Here is a 17,079-nt window from a genome sequence, read left to right on the forward strand (position 1 = left end):
AGTGGTGGACTTGGCAGTGCTAGGTTAACGGTTGGACTCGATGATCTTAAAGGTCTTTTCCAACCTAAATGATTCTGTGACTCTATGAAAAGTAACAACAGAACCGAAGCAAGAGGAGGACATTAATTCGGACATAAAGAATACTTGAACTCATTTGGCTTCAGGAGATGGGTAGAGAAAAATTAACATATGGGTTTCCGTTTCAGATCTAATTACTTCTGAGTCTACAATCTGAACTTGTAAACCATGCAAGTCTAGAAAGAGTACTTCCAGGCTCACGATAAAGACGACAGCTATAGGAGGATGTATTCAGAAATAACACTGGACTGTGGATTTAGCCTATTCTACAGGGGTTTTTATGCTATTTAACAAAGGCAGGCAGGCAGAAGAGAAATTTGAACACAGTCCCAAGAAACTGCTTAAAAACAAAAAAACCCAAACCAAACCAGCCTCCTTTCCACTGACCTCTGTAGAGAATGGCTTGAATTATTGTACCGCATTCAGATTGGGTTTTTTTTGTTTGGGATTATTTTTCTGCTAACCTCCTTTATATATTACTCAATTCATATGAAAACTTTTATAACAGGCAATTGATACTACAGGAACCAGGCCACTACTCGGACCACTGTTGCCTGTTAGTAAGATCGTTTCTGAGAAGTCATTTATGGTTCTGGATGCCTAGAGACATATCAAGAGGTCTTACTTATATAAAATGTCAAGAATCAATTCATTTGAAAACTCTCACAAATGCTTATTCTTTTGTAACAATAAAGAAAAAAAAAGAAAAACCAAACCCCAAACCCTAGATCAGCTTAAAAAGGGGGGAAACAAAAGGTGGGCAGGAGAATCTGTATTTGTTAAATACATCAACCTCCCAAGTCCACGTAATGGAATCAAAGCACTCTCTTCCATTTTAAGAACTTTTCGAGGCGAAAAGAATTTCTATTTAAAGTTTGAGGCTCCTTAGACAAGCTTCTGTATTTTTTCTTCTGAAAACTGAAAATTATAATAATTCTTATTTCAATTTTTTTCCCTTTAGCTTTTAACTTTTTTTTCCTTTGATAAATTAACTTGCACTCAGTTTTCCTGAACTAAAAGTTTCTCTGAAAATATATGGAAAATTTGGTAACATTCAAGACTTTGTCCTAGTAACAGGGCTCTCCCTCCCCCTCCCACTGCCCAAATCCAAACCCTCACACATACACAACCCAAACTCCTTTTCATTCTAGTTTCTCATTTAAGTAAAGCAAACTGCTGAAGCACTAATATCCAGGACATCAAGAAAATGGAAACAAGAAGAGGGACCTCTTTCAGAACCAGAAGGAAGTAAGAAAAGCAGAGGAGATAAACAAGGGTTCTGGGGTTCTAAAATGGCTATGAATGCACTACACTGCATTTTTGATCTATTCCAAAGAAGTATCACCTCTTCACCTTTGGTTATAGAACCGCCAATGGAAGTGGTTCTCCTCTCTTCTGCTGCCACACTCCTCCACCCCACATTGCACTTAATCTAGCAATTGTGCAGCCACATGACTGATCAGTAAGTTGCTCCAAGGGAAAACTACACTTTTTGGCAGTACAGTTTCATGTGGATTAGCTCATTCTGCAAGTGTATGAGCACTCCAACATAGAGTGGAGCAGAAGCATGTGGAGTTGGGGGGGGGGGTGTCTCTGCTTGTGCTAAGGATGTAGGATAAGAAAGCACAGAACTACCCATTTTGGCAACAGCTGCCACCACAGCACCCTAAACGTAACATGAAATTGCACCCTGAATCCCAATCTTTTACTACTAGATTAAAAGGAAAGTCTGCTCCTAATATCAGTGACTATACTGCTCAGCACATAAATATGGAAAAATTGATCAGGCTCTTTAAAGCAGTGAACCAGGCAACTATTTGGAAAGCCCAGCAACACTGATGCCATGAAGCAATTCCTCCACATCTCTGAGAAAAGGAAAAAAAAACGCATGGGGAAAAAAAAAGGAAAAAGAAAAAGCAAGACCTCTGAAGTGAGCCCTCCAAGGGAACTCAATGCACGTTCAACATACAGAAGCATTAACTGCAATAAAAGGCCTTTTAGTATGTGCCAATTCACGAAAAGCCTTTCTATCCAGCATCACCAGAGATTTGACTAAAGAACAACCACGCTCACTTTGCACTGACATTCTGAGATTCTACTGCTGCAATCTGAGACTGAAGTAGCAAAGGAAGTTTCCTGCTTTAGCAGTCTAAACCAGAACAGAGCAAAACTCCGTTTTCCTGAATCCATACTATATTATGAAACTGGCACAGTGTCCTTCCTTATAACGTCCAGACTTGCAGATGTCTGAAAAAGCTCATGTCATACAGGAGTTGTTAAGCTGTTTACCTTTGCCTGGTAGTTGTGATTCCTTACTTTGAAGGCAGCTGTACAATACAAGTGTAATTTTTCTTCCCATCACCCACCAACAATTTAGTGTACAGACATCTGAAAGTTGCCTCTTGTTTTATAGGATTATTCTTATCAGATACCCAAGGTTTGTGAGTATATACAAGGTCACTACAGTCTAATGTACGTCAAATGTCATACAAAAATGTATGTCAACAGTTTATCCCTCTATAGCACAGCGGATTCTTGTTTCAGTGTTCTCCCCTTGTAAACAGGAAATGAGTCCAAGTATAAATGATAGATTTCTCCTTTGAAAGGGCATCACTTACCAGTAACTACCATGCTGCTCATGTTAGAGTTCGGGCTATTGAGTACACTGCCTGAAAGAAGTTCGTCAGATCCTCTCTAAAAAGAAAGAGACAGTAAGAGATTTTTTTTCCTCTATTTTGTGATTTTTAAAGATGATATTAAAAATGTCAGTTTGACAGGGAAAACCTTTAGAAGAACTTAAGCAAGCATAACCAAACCCATTCAGATTTGGCAGACTTCCTCTTTTCAGATAAGTGCAACAACTTGAAATCTAAGTAAAGCAGTATATTTACATGGCAATCTTGGAAATGAGAGCAGCTTAAGCACAGTTGTTTCACCCACCACTGAAATGTAGCCACCTCCAGACACAATGAGAACTGCTGAACAATAACTTCGTCCAGCATTTCAAATTAAAATATTATTATAATTAAATATATTTAGTCTATTTCAATAACATTTAAATTCACTTATTTTAATATTTTAATATACATATATATTAAATTATTATATCTCGCTGAAACTACAAATGACTTGTCTTCATAGAAAATGATCTATTTTCATTTTGGGGACATCCATTTGTCCTGCAAAACACAATTTAGGGCGGGGAATTACATCTTCACTGTAATTCTTAAAACATGACAAATATAAAATAAATGGTCATTTTGAAAATGACTCGAAAGTGGGCTGCAAAAATCAGAGGAGGGTTTATATTGAAAACGTACAAGATAATCTTTTCCTCTCAAATTATTTGCAAGATGGGCATTTGACACAGCTGAAGAGGCTTTTGCTTCTTTTCACACCTTTTTTTTTCTTTTTTCTTTTACCCCCCAACCCCCTCCATCCCTCAAGACTTCATCTTTCAAAAAGCCCCCAAAATATTTAGGTGATCTTTCATTAAAAAAAAAATTTAAAAGGGAATAAACCTGACATCCTTTGAAGATTATCTTTAATTTCTTATTGGTTCTTTCCCCACTTCAAAAGTATTTCCCCAGCACCCTTAACACTAATCCAGGTCACTGCTAAAATGGAAATGAGGAAAGAAAACAGTTACTACCCACCTTTATAAAAATATGTGTTTTTAATTCTGTTGTGGACACTACAATAGCATCTCAAGAACAGTTAGTGAATATGTTTTACAGGGCACCTCAATACTGCATACTAAATTACCCTGAGGATATCACCTTTCTAGGCAGCACGGTTGCAAGATGCATAAAAATCAAACCTTTACCATTTTATCATAGTGCACTGTATGTGTGTCCATACACAGAACAGTATGTTAAAGTTTGTTTAATCCACACCTGAAATCCAGAAGCTCTTAAAAATAGTGTATATATATATGTGTATGCACACATAGAGCCATTAAAGTTTACTTCATTTTCAACATCAGCTCTGAAGAATCTTTATATACAGTTTATTGAATACTCTAAGCTCTTAAGGGTACATAGCAATCAACAAAGCTGTGCCTATCAATTCAACAACAGATTTCCTTTAAAATTGAGTAATGCCTAACACCAAGGTTAGGTAGGACCATGAGAAGGACCAGGTCTTGTCCTTCTCCATGTAAGAACAGATCTCTAATCAGATATAACTAAGGAAAAATTTAGCTGGACAAAACTGAGAAACAAGTTAGAGAAGTTATGGCAACTCTCCATTATTCAAACCACATTGCTTTCTACTGTAAATATAATACATAACCCAGGCACTCAGTGTAAGTTGAAACATAAACATTCCTTCTTTCTCCTTAATGTTCTATTTTTTCTAACATAACATTTACACGGGTAGAATATTGCAAAGTTCAAGACTACCAGCAGTATTAGCTCACTCGGTCATAACTGCAGTTATTTCTGCTCGCAGCTATCCACCTAGCCTTGCTTGGAAGCCCTTGGCTGTAGCCTGGACAGCTCAAATGAAGAGGCAGAAGTAGCAGCAGAGACTGAATCAGTTCATAGTCAAGACATATAAAATATCATATAAGATAATTCAGCAGCAATTTTTTTTTTTCCTTAATATGCCAGGCATTGATTTGCAACAGTACAGCAGTTACTATGTAAACAGCTGAAGCATCCCCAGTACCAAATGAATGCTCTTCCCAAAACCTGCAGGAACTTTACAATTCTGAAATATCTCAAATTTGAGTTCTCTTCAGCTTCAAAAAGTTACTTACATCAGCAACTGCTGACTAGCAGAATGCAAGAGTGATTACATAAACTTCTCGTTCCTAGTAAATCAGGCTTTCAAAAAGCTGTTAATTTCTTAATCCACAGCAGAAAAATCCAAAAGGAGCACAAATTACTCAATAGAGTGGATATTCAGTTACTGTATTTGTGTTTCATGAACAGTTAAAAGAGTTTTCTCTTCATTTTGAAACATATCATTTTGCATTTCATGAATACATTCAGAGACAAGATTTTGTCATTACACTTGAAAAAGTTTTAGCAGTTTTGCTTCAGAAGAATAAGTAAATGTGAATTCCTTATATTGGCATGTATCATAAATTCTACATTTGTTTCTTCTCATAAATCAGTGTTCACAAGTCTGATTCACAGATGTACAGGTTCGTGTGGAATGTTCTTCCAGTTCACCATGAAATCACAAATGTCTAGCAAACCTCTGCTAACTCACTCCCCGTACATACTTGCCAAGCTTTTGGTAAAAGACAAAGATATCTCTTACCGTGTGAGTAATCATCATATTAGAAATACATGGTTATTTTTCCTTACGGGTTCTTAAGCAGCCTAGACACCTCTGCACTTCATTTGGTATGTAACTTTAAAACCAGCTATGCAGCAGAAGACACATCATGTACTTGGACACAGAGCAGTTAAATTACAAAATCAAAAGCAGTAACTGCCTGGTAATTGCCGATTACTTCAAAAGGGTTATCTTAAGATGACAGTTGTCTAGTAAAGCAATTTAATATAAGCATTTCAAGTAAGCCAATGCGTACTCTTAGACTGGCACTACTATGTGACACAAGCACCTCCTCCTGAATTACAGCATAGACATAAAGACTTATGTTACTTACATTTATTCAGCAGAGGTAAGACTTTATTCAATTTGTGGTTTGGGGTGCTTGGCTTTGTTTTTTATGTGCATCTTCTTTCAGAGGGTGCTAAGCCAAAAAGGGCTGGCATCTTGCTCCAAAGGCAAAGCTCTTCATCACTCCGCTATCTCTCACACAAATTTCAGAATCATAACTCATTTCCCAAGCTTCTTGAACATTCGCTAGTCTTATTCTCAAGCACGCCAGTTCTGCTAGTCAAATCAGGCAAAGCAAAGAAACCTTTAAACTAATTTAGGTAAATCCTATCGAGTGTTTCAGAGATAAGGAAACTGAACTCAGATCTTTGAAAAACATAGTGAATCAGATTCAGTGAAGAATGGAAGATCCAAGAGCAATGTTCACTTAACACTTTTCCCCATCTGTGCAAACTGCTGTGTTCTAAAGAATCAAAGCAAGTTTGAGATTGTATAACAAGACTGAAGATGAAACACACAAATCACAAAAATGTCCAAATCTAAGTTAAAATAACAAACACACACCACAATGATTTTATTTCATCATAGACTGCAAAGGAAGTTCCTATAATAGCAACATGGTAGAGACTAATTGAATATCCATTTTAGCATGAGGGAAGGAGATTATAAAGGACAAAATAAGAAGTACAAACTGCTATTATACTATTAATAGGTCATCTTCTGACAGCTAGTCCTCCACAGCACAAGTTTTCAATGCCATATTTCTATTCCTACCAATGTCAAGAACATTAATCTATATTAATCTTCCATAAAAGCTAAGCCACTATTCCGATCAGAGCTATCTAGAACATTTCTTCATGAAACCAGCATCTGCCAAAATACTATTACACAAAAAACCCAAGGGAATTGCCAAACTAACTTCTTGCAGTGAGTGAACCTTAAATTTGTTGCAAAGTCAATACTGTCCTTTCAATGAAGCCCATGGTATCACACCCTTGCCCCCATGAGAGCATTTCCATCCGTGGTGTGAAAACAGCATGTTAGTGTATGGCTTCAACCAATGGAATTACGTAAAACTGACACGTAGGATCACTTTCAGAAAAAGATGAAGAATATACCAACCTAGACTTTGAATAGGTATTTCGAGAAACTTAAAAATTATACATACAAAAATTATTTTATATATTGTAAATTGGAGATACCACTTCCATATTTCAGTTAATTTCTACAAGTAAATACAGTTATTGTATATACTCTGTCTCTTCTACAATTTATGAAATCAATTACACAAAGAGAAAGAAAAAGCCCCTAGCTTGGCAAATTAATCTCCTAGCTCCTTGATTTAACAGTCATGCCTAAACTCAGAATCCCTCACCCCCAATAACAGACTACTATAAAGCTTCATGCTATCACAGGTTATATTAAGTAGCTATGTAATTTCAGGAAGTCATTACAGTCATACCACCCTTCCAGGCTAATCAAAAATATACTATTTAGAAGTCTCTGCCAACTATTTTCCTCACATTCCAGATAGGGCTTTAAATATTTCAAACATTCCCCAGATTTTATTACATCCAAGGTTAAAAAAAACAACCCAAAGAGTCACAACTTTGGCTTGAGACTTACCAAAGAGGTTTAGTCTTTTAAGCATCAAAGGACTTTTTGACAATTGTTTATGAAAGAGAAACATTATCAGCTCTTTTCCCAATTATTCAGGGCTATGGAGGATCTGATCAGAAGTTATGGCTGAACCTAAGGTAACAAACTGAGTGTATTACAGAAGGCTTTTTAGAAGCACTACAATACTACAAGAACACAAAACCAATACTACTAGAAACAGTAAACAAGTGACAAAACTGCACTTTGTTAAAAAGTCAACAGCCTCATCTAAAATAATTTCTTAAATTCCCACTAGAAAAGATAAAGAATACACTCAAAGATATTGAAAAATACATTTTCTGATAAATCCTCTCATTTGTGGTATTCAAAAGCACTGATATTACAAACCTCTCTCAAGAACAGGATGCTTTTGCCCCCCCTTCTTTCCCCTCTCCCCCCTCCCTCCCCCAGATGAAGAGAAAAGGAGAACTTTAGCTGCACTGCGCATTTACCACAGTCATTCTCAGCCTACAGGCATGAATTTCCCAAGGGGTATGACAAGCCAGGAGACAGATCTCATGATTCAAAGAAATCTAACGGCATTGTAAAACACTTCATTTCTAACAACATCTGGGAACAATTTAAAAGAAAAAGCCAGAAACCTGATGGTATGGGAGAGGAATAAAAGCATAGGAGAATTCCAACCCAGACATTAAACATTCCCCTCTAACAGATACACACTTGTAAACACACTGCTTCAATATTCAATGTCTGAATTAACTTTGAGGACTGGATGTTGGAAACAACAGGACAACCCACCGTAAACCCCCAAACACAGCATTTATAAACTTCGTTCAGTTTACATGCGATGGATCAGAATTTAATGAATGCTTCATTTTTAACAGGTTACATTTTTAATGAAACACTGCATAAATACACCCTCACACACTCTTTAGTGAAGAAGAAACACTGATCTGCCTTACGCTCTGATTAGACACACTACTGTCATAACACATAATCCAAACTACCTAATGAATAGACTGTTACACCTCTCATACATACAGGATCACAGAAGCCTCATTCAGGACAGGACAAGCCAAGTCCAAAGATACAATCCAAAAGAAATTCCATGCAGGTTCATAGGTATTTTACAAAGCATACAGTTTAAACTATAAGCTCGTCATCACTTCATCAGAACCTTGAATACAAGGAGCAGATCTACTTGATTTTTTTTTTTTTTTAAAGACTACACTACTTGACTGTATTAGCATGAAGTCTTATCAAATAAGGCCATGAACTCCATGGGTGCTTAATAACTCACTTATAACATCACTTGCTTTTAATCCAGTATGAAGTTAACTGGACACAGTATGACCACCTTTCCATAGTTATTCTCTGTATTCTCTTTTTTCCCCGCTTCTAGTCTTTTTCATGCTGTCCTCAGCCAACCATATATTGTTTATAAATCCTAATAACTAACTTCACCATTTTTACACTCATATTTTTTCAGTAAGGAAGGATCTAGGAGAAAATTAAGCTTTTATTCTTTTTTCTTCCAATTGTACGCATATGCCATGTACGTATATGCCATGTACCTAATGTATGAAAACACACAAAGTTTGTAGAAATTGAGAGAGCGTGATCAAGGGAATCTGAAAAGTCTTTAAGACTGAAAGGAGACAAGTCTTAATTCCTCTGAAAAGCCTCCAGGTTCTCAAAATACAATGGGGAAAAGAGCCAAATTTCTCGAAGCATCTGAAGAGCAAGAGGGACTATTAAACCAGAAAGCTGAAGAGTAAAGAATCAAACCTCCACTTAAAGCATGCCACCCAGGCTCATTTGGAAACCTTCAAACTTTCAATTGTAATGAAAGACTGCAGGCAAGAAGTACACAAACAAGATAATTTATTCCAGCATTTCAGACTTTCTATTCCACTTTTACCAGGAAAGAAAGTGTTACTCTGCAGCAGCTGTACATAACAGGTAGTAAATTAGAATAGGTGAGAACAACTTGCTAGAGCTACCACCTAGATGTGTTCTTAGCTTTCTGGTTAGGGAATGATGGCACCTGTATGTCCAGATTTGGTCCTTCAGCAGCAGTTTCTACATCTCAAGATCCACGAGGAAGGTATTTTCTACTTGATTCTCTGCTATTTGGCAATAATAAATTAAAAGTGCTAGTGCTATTTTGTCTATAACTCGATACTCATGTTACACATTCATAGAAAAACTGATTTTACGAAAAGCTAAAAACAGCTATATGTACTTGCAGCTATAAAAAACACCCAAGCCCCTAAATCAAACATCACAGTCCCATTAACAGCTTGTGAAACCACAACCTCATTTGAACCAACTACCACCAAAAGCAACAGTCCTACCTTCTCCCTGGCCCCAGCAACTTGTTCCTATTCTGTCCTCCCCAATTCTATATTGCTACAAGCATTTATGCAACCACATGCTTTTGTACAAATCTGATGAAAAAGATGAAACGCACTGTTGTGTCAGCTTAGCTTTATCCTGGTTAAGTTCCCAAGAGAGGTTTGTGAACTGGCTACCCAAACATTTGTTGCACAAGTATTGGTGACAGAGAAAACTGGAATGCGGCTTGATTTGCTTATGAAAACATGGCCCAAAGCTCTAAGAAATGGGAAAGGTATTTTCATGCTGGTATTGGCTCATATTTTTCAGATGGTGCAGGTGATCACATTTCTCTTCCTACAACCCCCTCAATTAAGATGCAAATATAGGTGTTCTGTTACAAATGAAAAATAGGTGATTCCCAATTAGTGACAGACATCAAAACGTATCAAATAGGTATACTAAGCCTTCCTTGCATTGATGCATACTTGCGACAGAGAACAAACTACTTTTCAACATTTTTCCTTTCTCTCCATTTTCAGCTGTCCTTATTTTCCCACAGATAGTACGGTGGCAGAATGAGCATTAAGGAAAGAAACCAAAGTTACAAAGAAGAAAGAATTGGAGTAGACTGTTCCAGGAATAAATATGAAAGTCATTTCAAACAGGGTCAATTTACAGAAGTTACTGCTAAAAAGAGAGCAGATGTTTTTCATTGTAAGAAGTTATTTTTTGTCACCAAGGACATGTTCCCCGTACCACTGCTGAAAAGGCCAATCCAGATGCCAGTTCTAAACTTCTGAACATGGTCACACTTCATTCTTACTTCACTGCTAGAACGTTCTGCACATTTTCTGCTGTCTACTGTTGCTACGACTAAGTATTATTGAACACAAAAGCTGATTTAAAAAATTATCCTAGCTAACAAAATCAAAACAGGTCCTCCAATTCACAAACAACCTATTTTTGTCGTATCACTGCCCTTAGCAGACTCTTTGTCTAATCTACTAGCAATCTACTACTAATTATATGAGACATGCAAAGATAGCTCAAAACTATCATTCTGATATTTTAAATACAATAAAACAGACCATCACATGGCATGTGTCTGTATGAATGAGTCAAACGTTTTTTTTTTTTTTTTTTTTTTTGAGAGGTTTGTGAACTGGCTACCCAAACATTTGTTGCACAAGTATTGGTGACAGAGAAAACTGGAATGCGGCTTGATTTGCTTATGAAAACATGGCCCAAAGCTCTAAGAAATGGGAAAGGTATTTTCATGCTGGTATTGGCTCATATTTTTCAGATGGTGCAGGTGATCACATTTCTCTTCCTACAACCCCCTCAATTAAGATGCAAATATAGGTGTTCTGTTACAAATGAAAAATAGGTGATTCCCAATTAGTGACAGACATCAAAACGTATCAAATAGGTATACTAAGCCTTCCTTGCATTGATGCATACTTGCGACAGAGAACAAACTACTTTTCAACATTTTTCCTTTCTCTCCATTTTCAGCTGTCCTTATTTTCCCACAGATAGTACGGTGGCAGAATGAGCATTAAGGAAAGAAACCAAAGTTACAAAGAAGAAAGAATTGGAGTAGACTGTTCCAGGAATAAATATGAAAGTCATTTCAAACAGGGTCAATTTACAGAAGTTACTGCTAAAAAGAGAGCAGATGTTTTTCATTGTAAGAAGTTATTTTTTGTCACCAAGGACATGTTCCCCGTACCACTGCTGAAAAGGCCAATCCAGATGCCAGTTCTAAACTTCTGAACATGGTCACACTTCATTCTTACTTCACTGCTAGAACGTTCTGCACATTTTCTGCTGTCTACTGTTGCTACGACTAAGTATTATTGAACACAAAAGCTGATTTAAAAAATTATCCTAGCTAACAAAATTAAAACAGGTCCTCCAATTCACAAACAACCCATTTTTCTCATATCACTGCCCTTAGCAGACACTTTGTCTAATCTACTAGCAATCTGCTACTAATTATATGAGACATGCAAAGATAGCTCAAAACTATCATTCTGATATTTTAAATACAATAAAACAGACCATCACATGGCATGTGTCTGTATGAATGAGTCAAACGTTTTTTTTATCCTACTGCTCCCTCCCTTTTATTTAAGTATCTAGAATGACGACAGTGAAGACAACATAGATTTCGGAATAAAGAAGAAGAAACTGAAAGGAAAAAGCTATTTAAATGCGTTTTCACATTTCTTAAGTTTAGTCTAAACTTATCTTCTGACGTCTTGCTAGAATTTCTAACTGACTTTTTTCTACACATATTTTCATTATACAGTGTACAGTTCAAATAAAAAGTCACAATATATCCACAATATTTGTTTCCACCACAAGGAAAGTCTCAGCTATTACTAGCAAAAAAGGGTCAGTGTTCTGTAATTTTTTAAGAGAAGAGATTACCCCTCAGAACTTGAGTTAAAAAAAAAAAAAAAAGAGTGGACAATGCTTCAAGAGTACTTACAGACAATACTACTTTATGCTCTCTTCCTTTTCTCCATGAGCTCGTATCTCTGCCGGTTTTAGCTACTGCCCTTCTCCCATACTATTATATTCCCCCATGTTAAATTTCAGCAACCAGGAAAAAGGGGGACTTTGTGACACATCGCTGTTCGGGAAACTATTAGAAGGTACTAGGACAGTGCTTCTTAGCATCTTCTACCCAACCCTAACGTGACCAACTAAAAACACACCAAGAATTCCTTCTTTTCTTAAGCATACTGCAAAGGCTGATGCCCTGACTTTTGGGGGAAAAGGCCGTTCCCACATCTTTAAACATTACAAAGCTATGTTTACAGGAATATACGAGTTTTCCCCCCTAGGCATAACTGGGGCTGTCTGCACTTGGCAGCTGAAGCTCAGTTTTTAGCCAGCGTAGCCCAAAGCAGTGTCAATGTCACAAATTACCAAATGCTATGTACCAAATATTGCATCCATGAAGGAGTGACTGCTTCTTTTCTCCTGTCAGGTAGAAGTACACCTCAGCCATTCTGAAACGTGCAAGGCACATACACAAAATCAGTCACTCAATTATTCAGGCCCCATTTACTGCACAGCTATGCATGCCATCCAGGAGAAAGATGATACACTAGACTGAAGTGGCACACACTGAAATACAGTAAGAGAACTCTCATCTTCAATATGCACCAAAAGTTCACCTAAGTTATTCCCTGCACCTGTGATGTATATTCTTTACATCACATTTTATACCCCTCCGAAGACTCTTTTAATTACTCCAGAGAAAAGATACATTAGATACTTCATACATTCACTTCAACAGTTGAAAAAGGCTCTAACACTCCGAGTGCCAAATCAGTTTACTTATCCAGATTAAAGCATCACAACTGTAAGGAGAACACAAGACAGCGATTCAAACTACAGTTATTAGATTATGATACTCAAACCTATATAGCCAGTGAGCAATGAGAAGTTTGCGACTAGAAGCTAACTAGCAGGCCATTTCATTTTCAGTGACTAAGGACCTCATGTAATAAAAACAGAGCAACTGAGATGTACCTTTTTAAAACAAAAAAGCAAACATTTTATATAATATGGCAATTTTTAAAACTATGCATGAAGAAATCTATAAATTTAAAATGTATAGAATTTCTTTAAGAAACTGAAAATTTAAAAAATTCATGAACTATGTAATATACTATCATTATCGGAATCCTTAGCTCTGTTCTATTAAAAAAAACTTTACAAAAATACTTTACACAAACTGCTTATATACAACAGGAGTTCACAAAGTAACATCAGACACAGAGTTAAAGCTCATTCTTTTCATATTATTTTGTAAATTGTAACGTAAGGGGTGAACTGTGTGCAGAGTGACATTTCCTTGCCTCCATGAATTCTAGGTAAGCAAAACAAGACGTTACAGACCAAATCAAATATGAATTATTTCATACATACTTACAAGATGACTGGGTTTTGACATGTTCTAATGCTTTCAGAAATTAAAGCACACTGCTCCTCTGACAGATTCTAGCTGGGCAGCGTGCTCCCACTGCATACTTTGAGTTGCGCAAATCCCTGCATTTACTCTACGTAAACCAAGTTTTCAAATAGTATTTGTCATTTTTTCCACCTCCGTTTTGAGTTTTATATTTTCCTCAGCTTTTGGTGTTAATTTCTGGTGACTCAACACATAAATAAAATCAAGATTGAACATTCGACAGTTTGATGAACAAAAATGTTTTAAATCAAATCAAAGCACACAGCACAAATACATGGTAATAGCTTCAAATTTAGCAGTCTTATTGGCAGGTAACTCTGAGAATATAAAAATGTTAATAAAACATTATAAGCAAGTATTCCTTTTACTTTATACTTGCCTTGCCCACATGCAGTCCCCAAAGCTCAAAAGCCCTTTCTTAATTCAGAGACAATTCCCAGACTACAGTAGTTAACTTCTACTATTACTCCTTTACGAATGGGTTTAAACAATATAACTAACGTTCACTTTTCTGTCAAAGAGATAAACCAGCCAGACAATAGTTAATATAATTTTCAAATTTGTATCAACATGACTGATGATGATAAAATAGAGCAAATTGTCCAAACAGAAGGGTCATACGTCACAATCCCGGCCGTATGTCACAATCCCTTTCTCCAGGTATAATTGAATGTATCACAAACATGCTGTATAACTGATCAGCATATATACAGTAGGTGCAAAATATTAAGAAAGCATCAGGTCAAATAAATATCCTGGATAAGTTCTTTTCACACAGGTAAATCCCTGCCCAATTCCCACGGCCATCCAGTCACAATAAAAGCAGTGTCGAAAGAGCATTAAAACTGCTGATGCAACTCCCTGGGCTCAAAACTTGCTCCCTACACATTCCCAAGCACTTCAAAGAAAAGGTAACAGCCAAGGAAAGGCAAGATGAACGTTCCCAGTTGTTTATATACCACCTAGAGGTAAAGCACTCCTCAACTTTAAAACATCAGTTCATCAAGAGCAATGAACAGTCACCAGAGAACATAAAGGACAAATGTTCCACATGGCCTTCCAGAAAACACGACTGATGCTAGCATTAGACTGCTACCCAAACTGCATATATCAACTAGCGAGAAGTTCCATTTTCCATTCTTATTAGTATCTTGAGATAATTAGAGAAGCTCCAGAATACAATCCAGTTTACTCCTCCCGTATTTAACAGCTTTCTTCAGAAAACCATCATCCTTTTTATTTTATTCCCACTACTTCTGTGCACAAATGGATTGTTTCCTTTTAAAATCCAGAGAGTAAGCCCATTTTTACACGGCAAAGAACACACCTTTTTGACACTTCTGTGCCCTTCCTTGTATTTATTTTAATCACTACCTCTGATACACCTGTCTTGCCTTCTTTCTTATATTATATTCATAATATAACTTCTACAATCAACAGAAAGAAGCAGTTACGTCATCTGAAGTGTCTTTATTTCATTGCCTGGCTAGTATCTGAAAATATGGTTCCAAAATCGCACTACATTCTTACAATATAGTTCATGAACGCTCAAATTCTCCTAAGATTCTCAGTCACTCATAGTTAAGAATGAAAAGGATACTGAATCCATTTACTTCTCCTGAAGTGAGAATGTCAGAATTTGAGGTTCAAGCAACACATGGTCTTCCTGAAATTGCTTCTTCAGTAGACATGATTAAGGGCAATTTATAAATTGTTCTGCCCCAAAGCTATTCACGTGGGGCAGTTTACTTCCAAAAGACTTGAACTTCCTTAGGTATTCCTCCAAACTATTAAATACATTCCTAAAGTTTTAATCAATTAACACTTTTTCCTCCCAGACAACAGAGAGACAATCATGCCAGTTCGTACTTCTGACTGGGATTAGCTCCCACAGAAGTACTTTAATAACTACACTTTCCTCTTGATTCAGGGAGTGATTTTAAGCCTGTATCCAATACTGCACAAACATGTGGAGCCAGATGGGTCCAGAACCTATATAACTGACTTCTTATAGCTCCTCCTAGAAGCAAGCTTGCTCAGAAACATAATACAGGTAGATCTGACAAAATAGCTGCCGTATCTACAGGCTAGCTGTATTATATAAGAACTAGTCCAAATCCAGCAGGACCAATACTGGATCTGAGCCAAAGAGCTTTACTAGACAAAACCTGGCTTACCAAGCAGTTAACATAGATCAGCTTCAGGTGAAAAGGCAGCTACATAGTATAGCTACAAAGTCCCTGGACAAAATGGAGACTTAACTGTATGCACTAGAAAACTTCTACGTTTCTACCACTGAAATAGAATTGCTTGCATGCATTCATTAACATAACCTAAAGTTCCCGTGTCCCATATATCTTTGCATTCTCATTATTTCTCAGTCTGCTTCTACGAAGTACTGATCTAATTCCTGCAACAGATTTGAATACGAAAGTGAAATAAATAGTAAATTAACAACCATTTGGAAGCTCTTTCCTTGTTATAACAAATGATAAATTCATAACTGAGCTTGAGAAATAAAAAGTAAAGCAAAGCGAACGCCCACTTCTCTGTCTACATAACAAATTCTATCTCCCATATTTTTGTGTCCTATTACAGACAGTCACTTCTTTTTGAAACTTCAGTGGTAACTGTTTTGAAAAAAGGAGCGGGGCGGGGGAGAAAAGAAAACGTGTCTTTTACAGTCACCATGCAACAATGAGAAAGCGTTGTTTTGAAAAAAATCTGCAAAATTAAGCTTTAAAGTAAGAAGGTGACACCACTACATTAATCTAGAACCACTGTTTACAGTTCAGTGCCTAGAAAAGTCTTTTGTGTAGAGCCTCCAATTTACCTCCAGGGATTTTTGGTTAATAAAGCATATACTGCTGACTAAATATCAGCTGACAATGACTAGTTAAAATCTTACAACTTGCAATTACTGATGCTTAAAGTAGTTCATTTTGTATCAACAATTTGCCCCCTTATTTGCTAAGCGTACATCCTACCTTCACACCAACTGCAACATCAGTGACAATGCTGTAAAAAAAGAAAAAAACAAGAACACAAGTCAACCAATTTATCCTCATAAAACCAACTTTTCAATGTATTGCAATGCCAAAATAACGAGGAATTGGAATAGCCAACAACCTCCCCAATCAAGAAAATATGTTCTAAGAACACAGCAGGACTGAGGGGAAGCACAAAAGAAACCTACAAAAGCCACTGAGCTCCCCCAGCTTATAGGCTTCTTCAAAAGAGTCCAAAGTTTCAAGTAAACATTACTCCAAAGCAGGACTGCCAGGAAATTTATTTAGGAAACTCGGGTTTCTGGACTACATGAGATCATAGGGTGAAAATAAAAGAATTTAAAAGTACAGAACTTTTCTTACACACCCCTATTAACTAGACAGCTAGTTCAGCAACATAGCCTACCCTACAGATCTTACAGCAGGAAGCAATTAACACATTTTTTGAAATTAGCTTGGAAAAAA

The 17,079-nt window shown here is 36.7% G+C and overlaps 1 protein-coding gene across 1 annotated transcript in view; it reads right to left on the minus strand.

The window, feature by feature from the left end:
* The window catches only part of PTBP2 (polypyrimidine tract binding protein 2), a 54,212-nt gene extending 37,590 nt beyond the window's left edge, over positions 1-16,622 (minus strand). The window contains exons 1-2 of the mRNA XM_009290453.1: positions 16,594-16,622; positions 2,697-2,772 (exon numbers count right to left, since the gene is read on the minus strand). Coding sequence (XP_009288728.1) covers positions 2,697-2,718 — 22 coding nt within the window. The 5' untranslated portion in view covers positions 2,719-2,772; positions 16,594-16,622. The remainder of the gene's footprint in view (positions 1-2,696; positions 2,773-16,593) is intronic.
* Positions 16,623-17,079: the final 457 nt, after the last annotated feature.

Source organism: Aptenodytes forsteri, unplaced genomic scaffold (assembly GCF_000699145.1).
Source record: "Aptenodytes forsteri isolate BGI_AS27 unplaced genomic scaffold, ASM69914v1 Scaffold237, whole genome shotgun sequence".
Taxonomy (NCBI): domain Eukaryota; kingdom Metazoa; phylum Chordata; class Aves; order Sphenisciformes; family Spheniscidae; genus Aptenodytes; species Aptenodytes forsteri.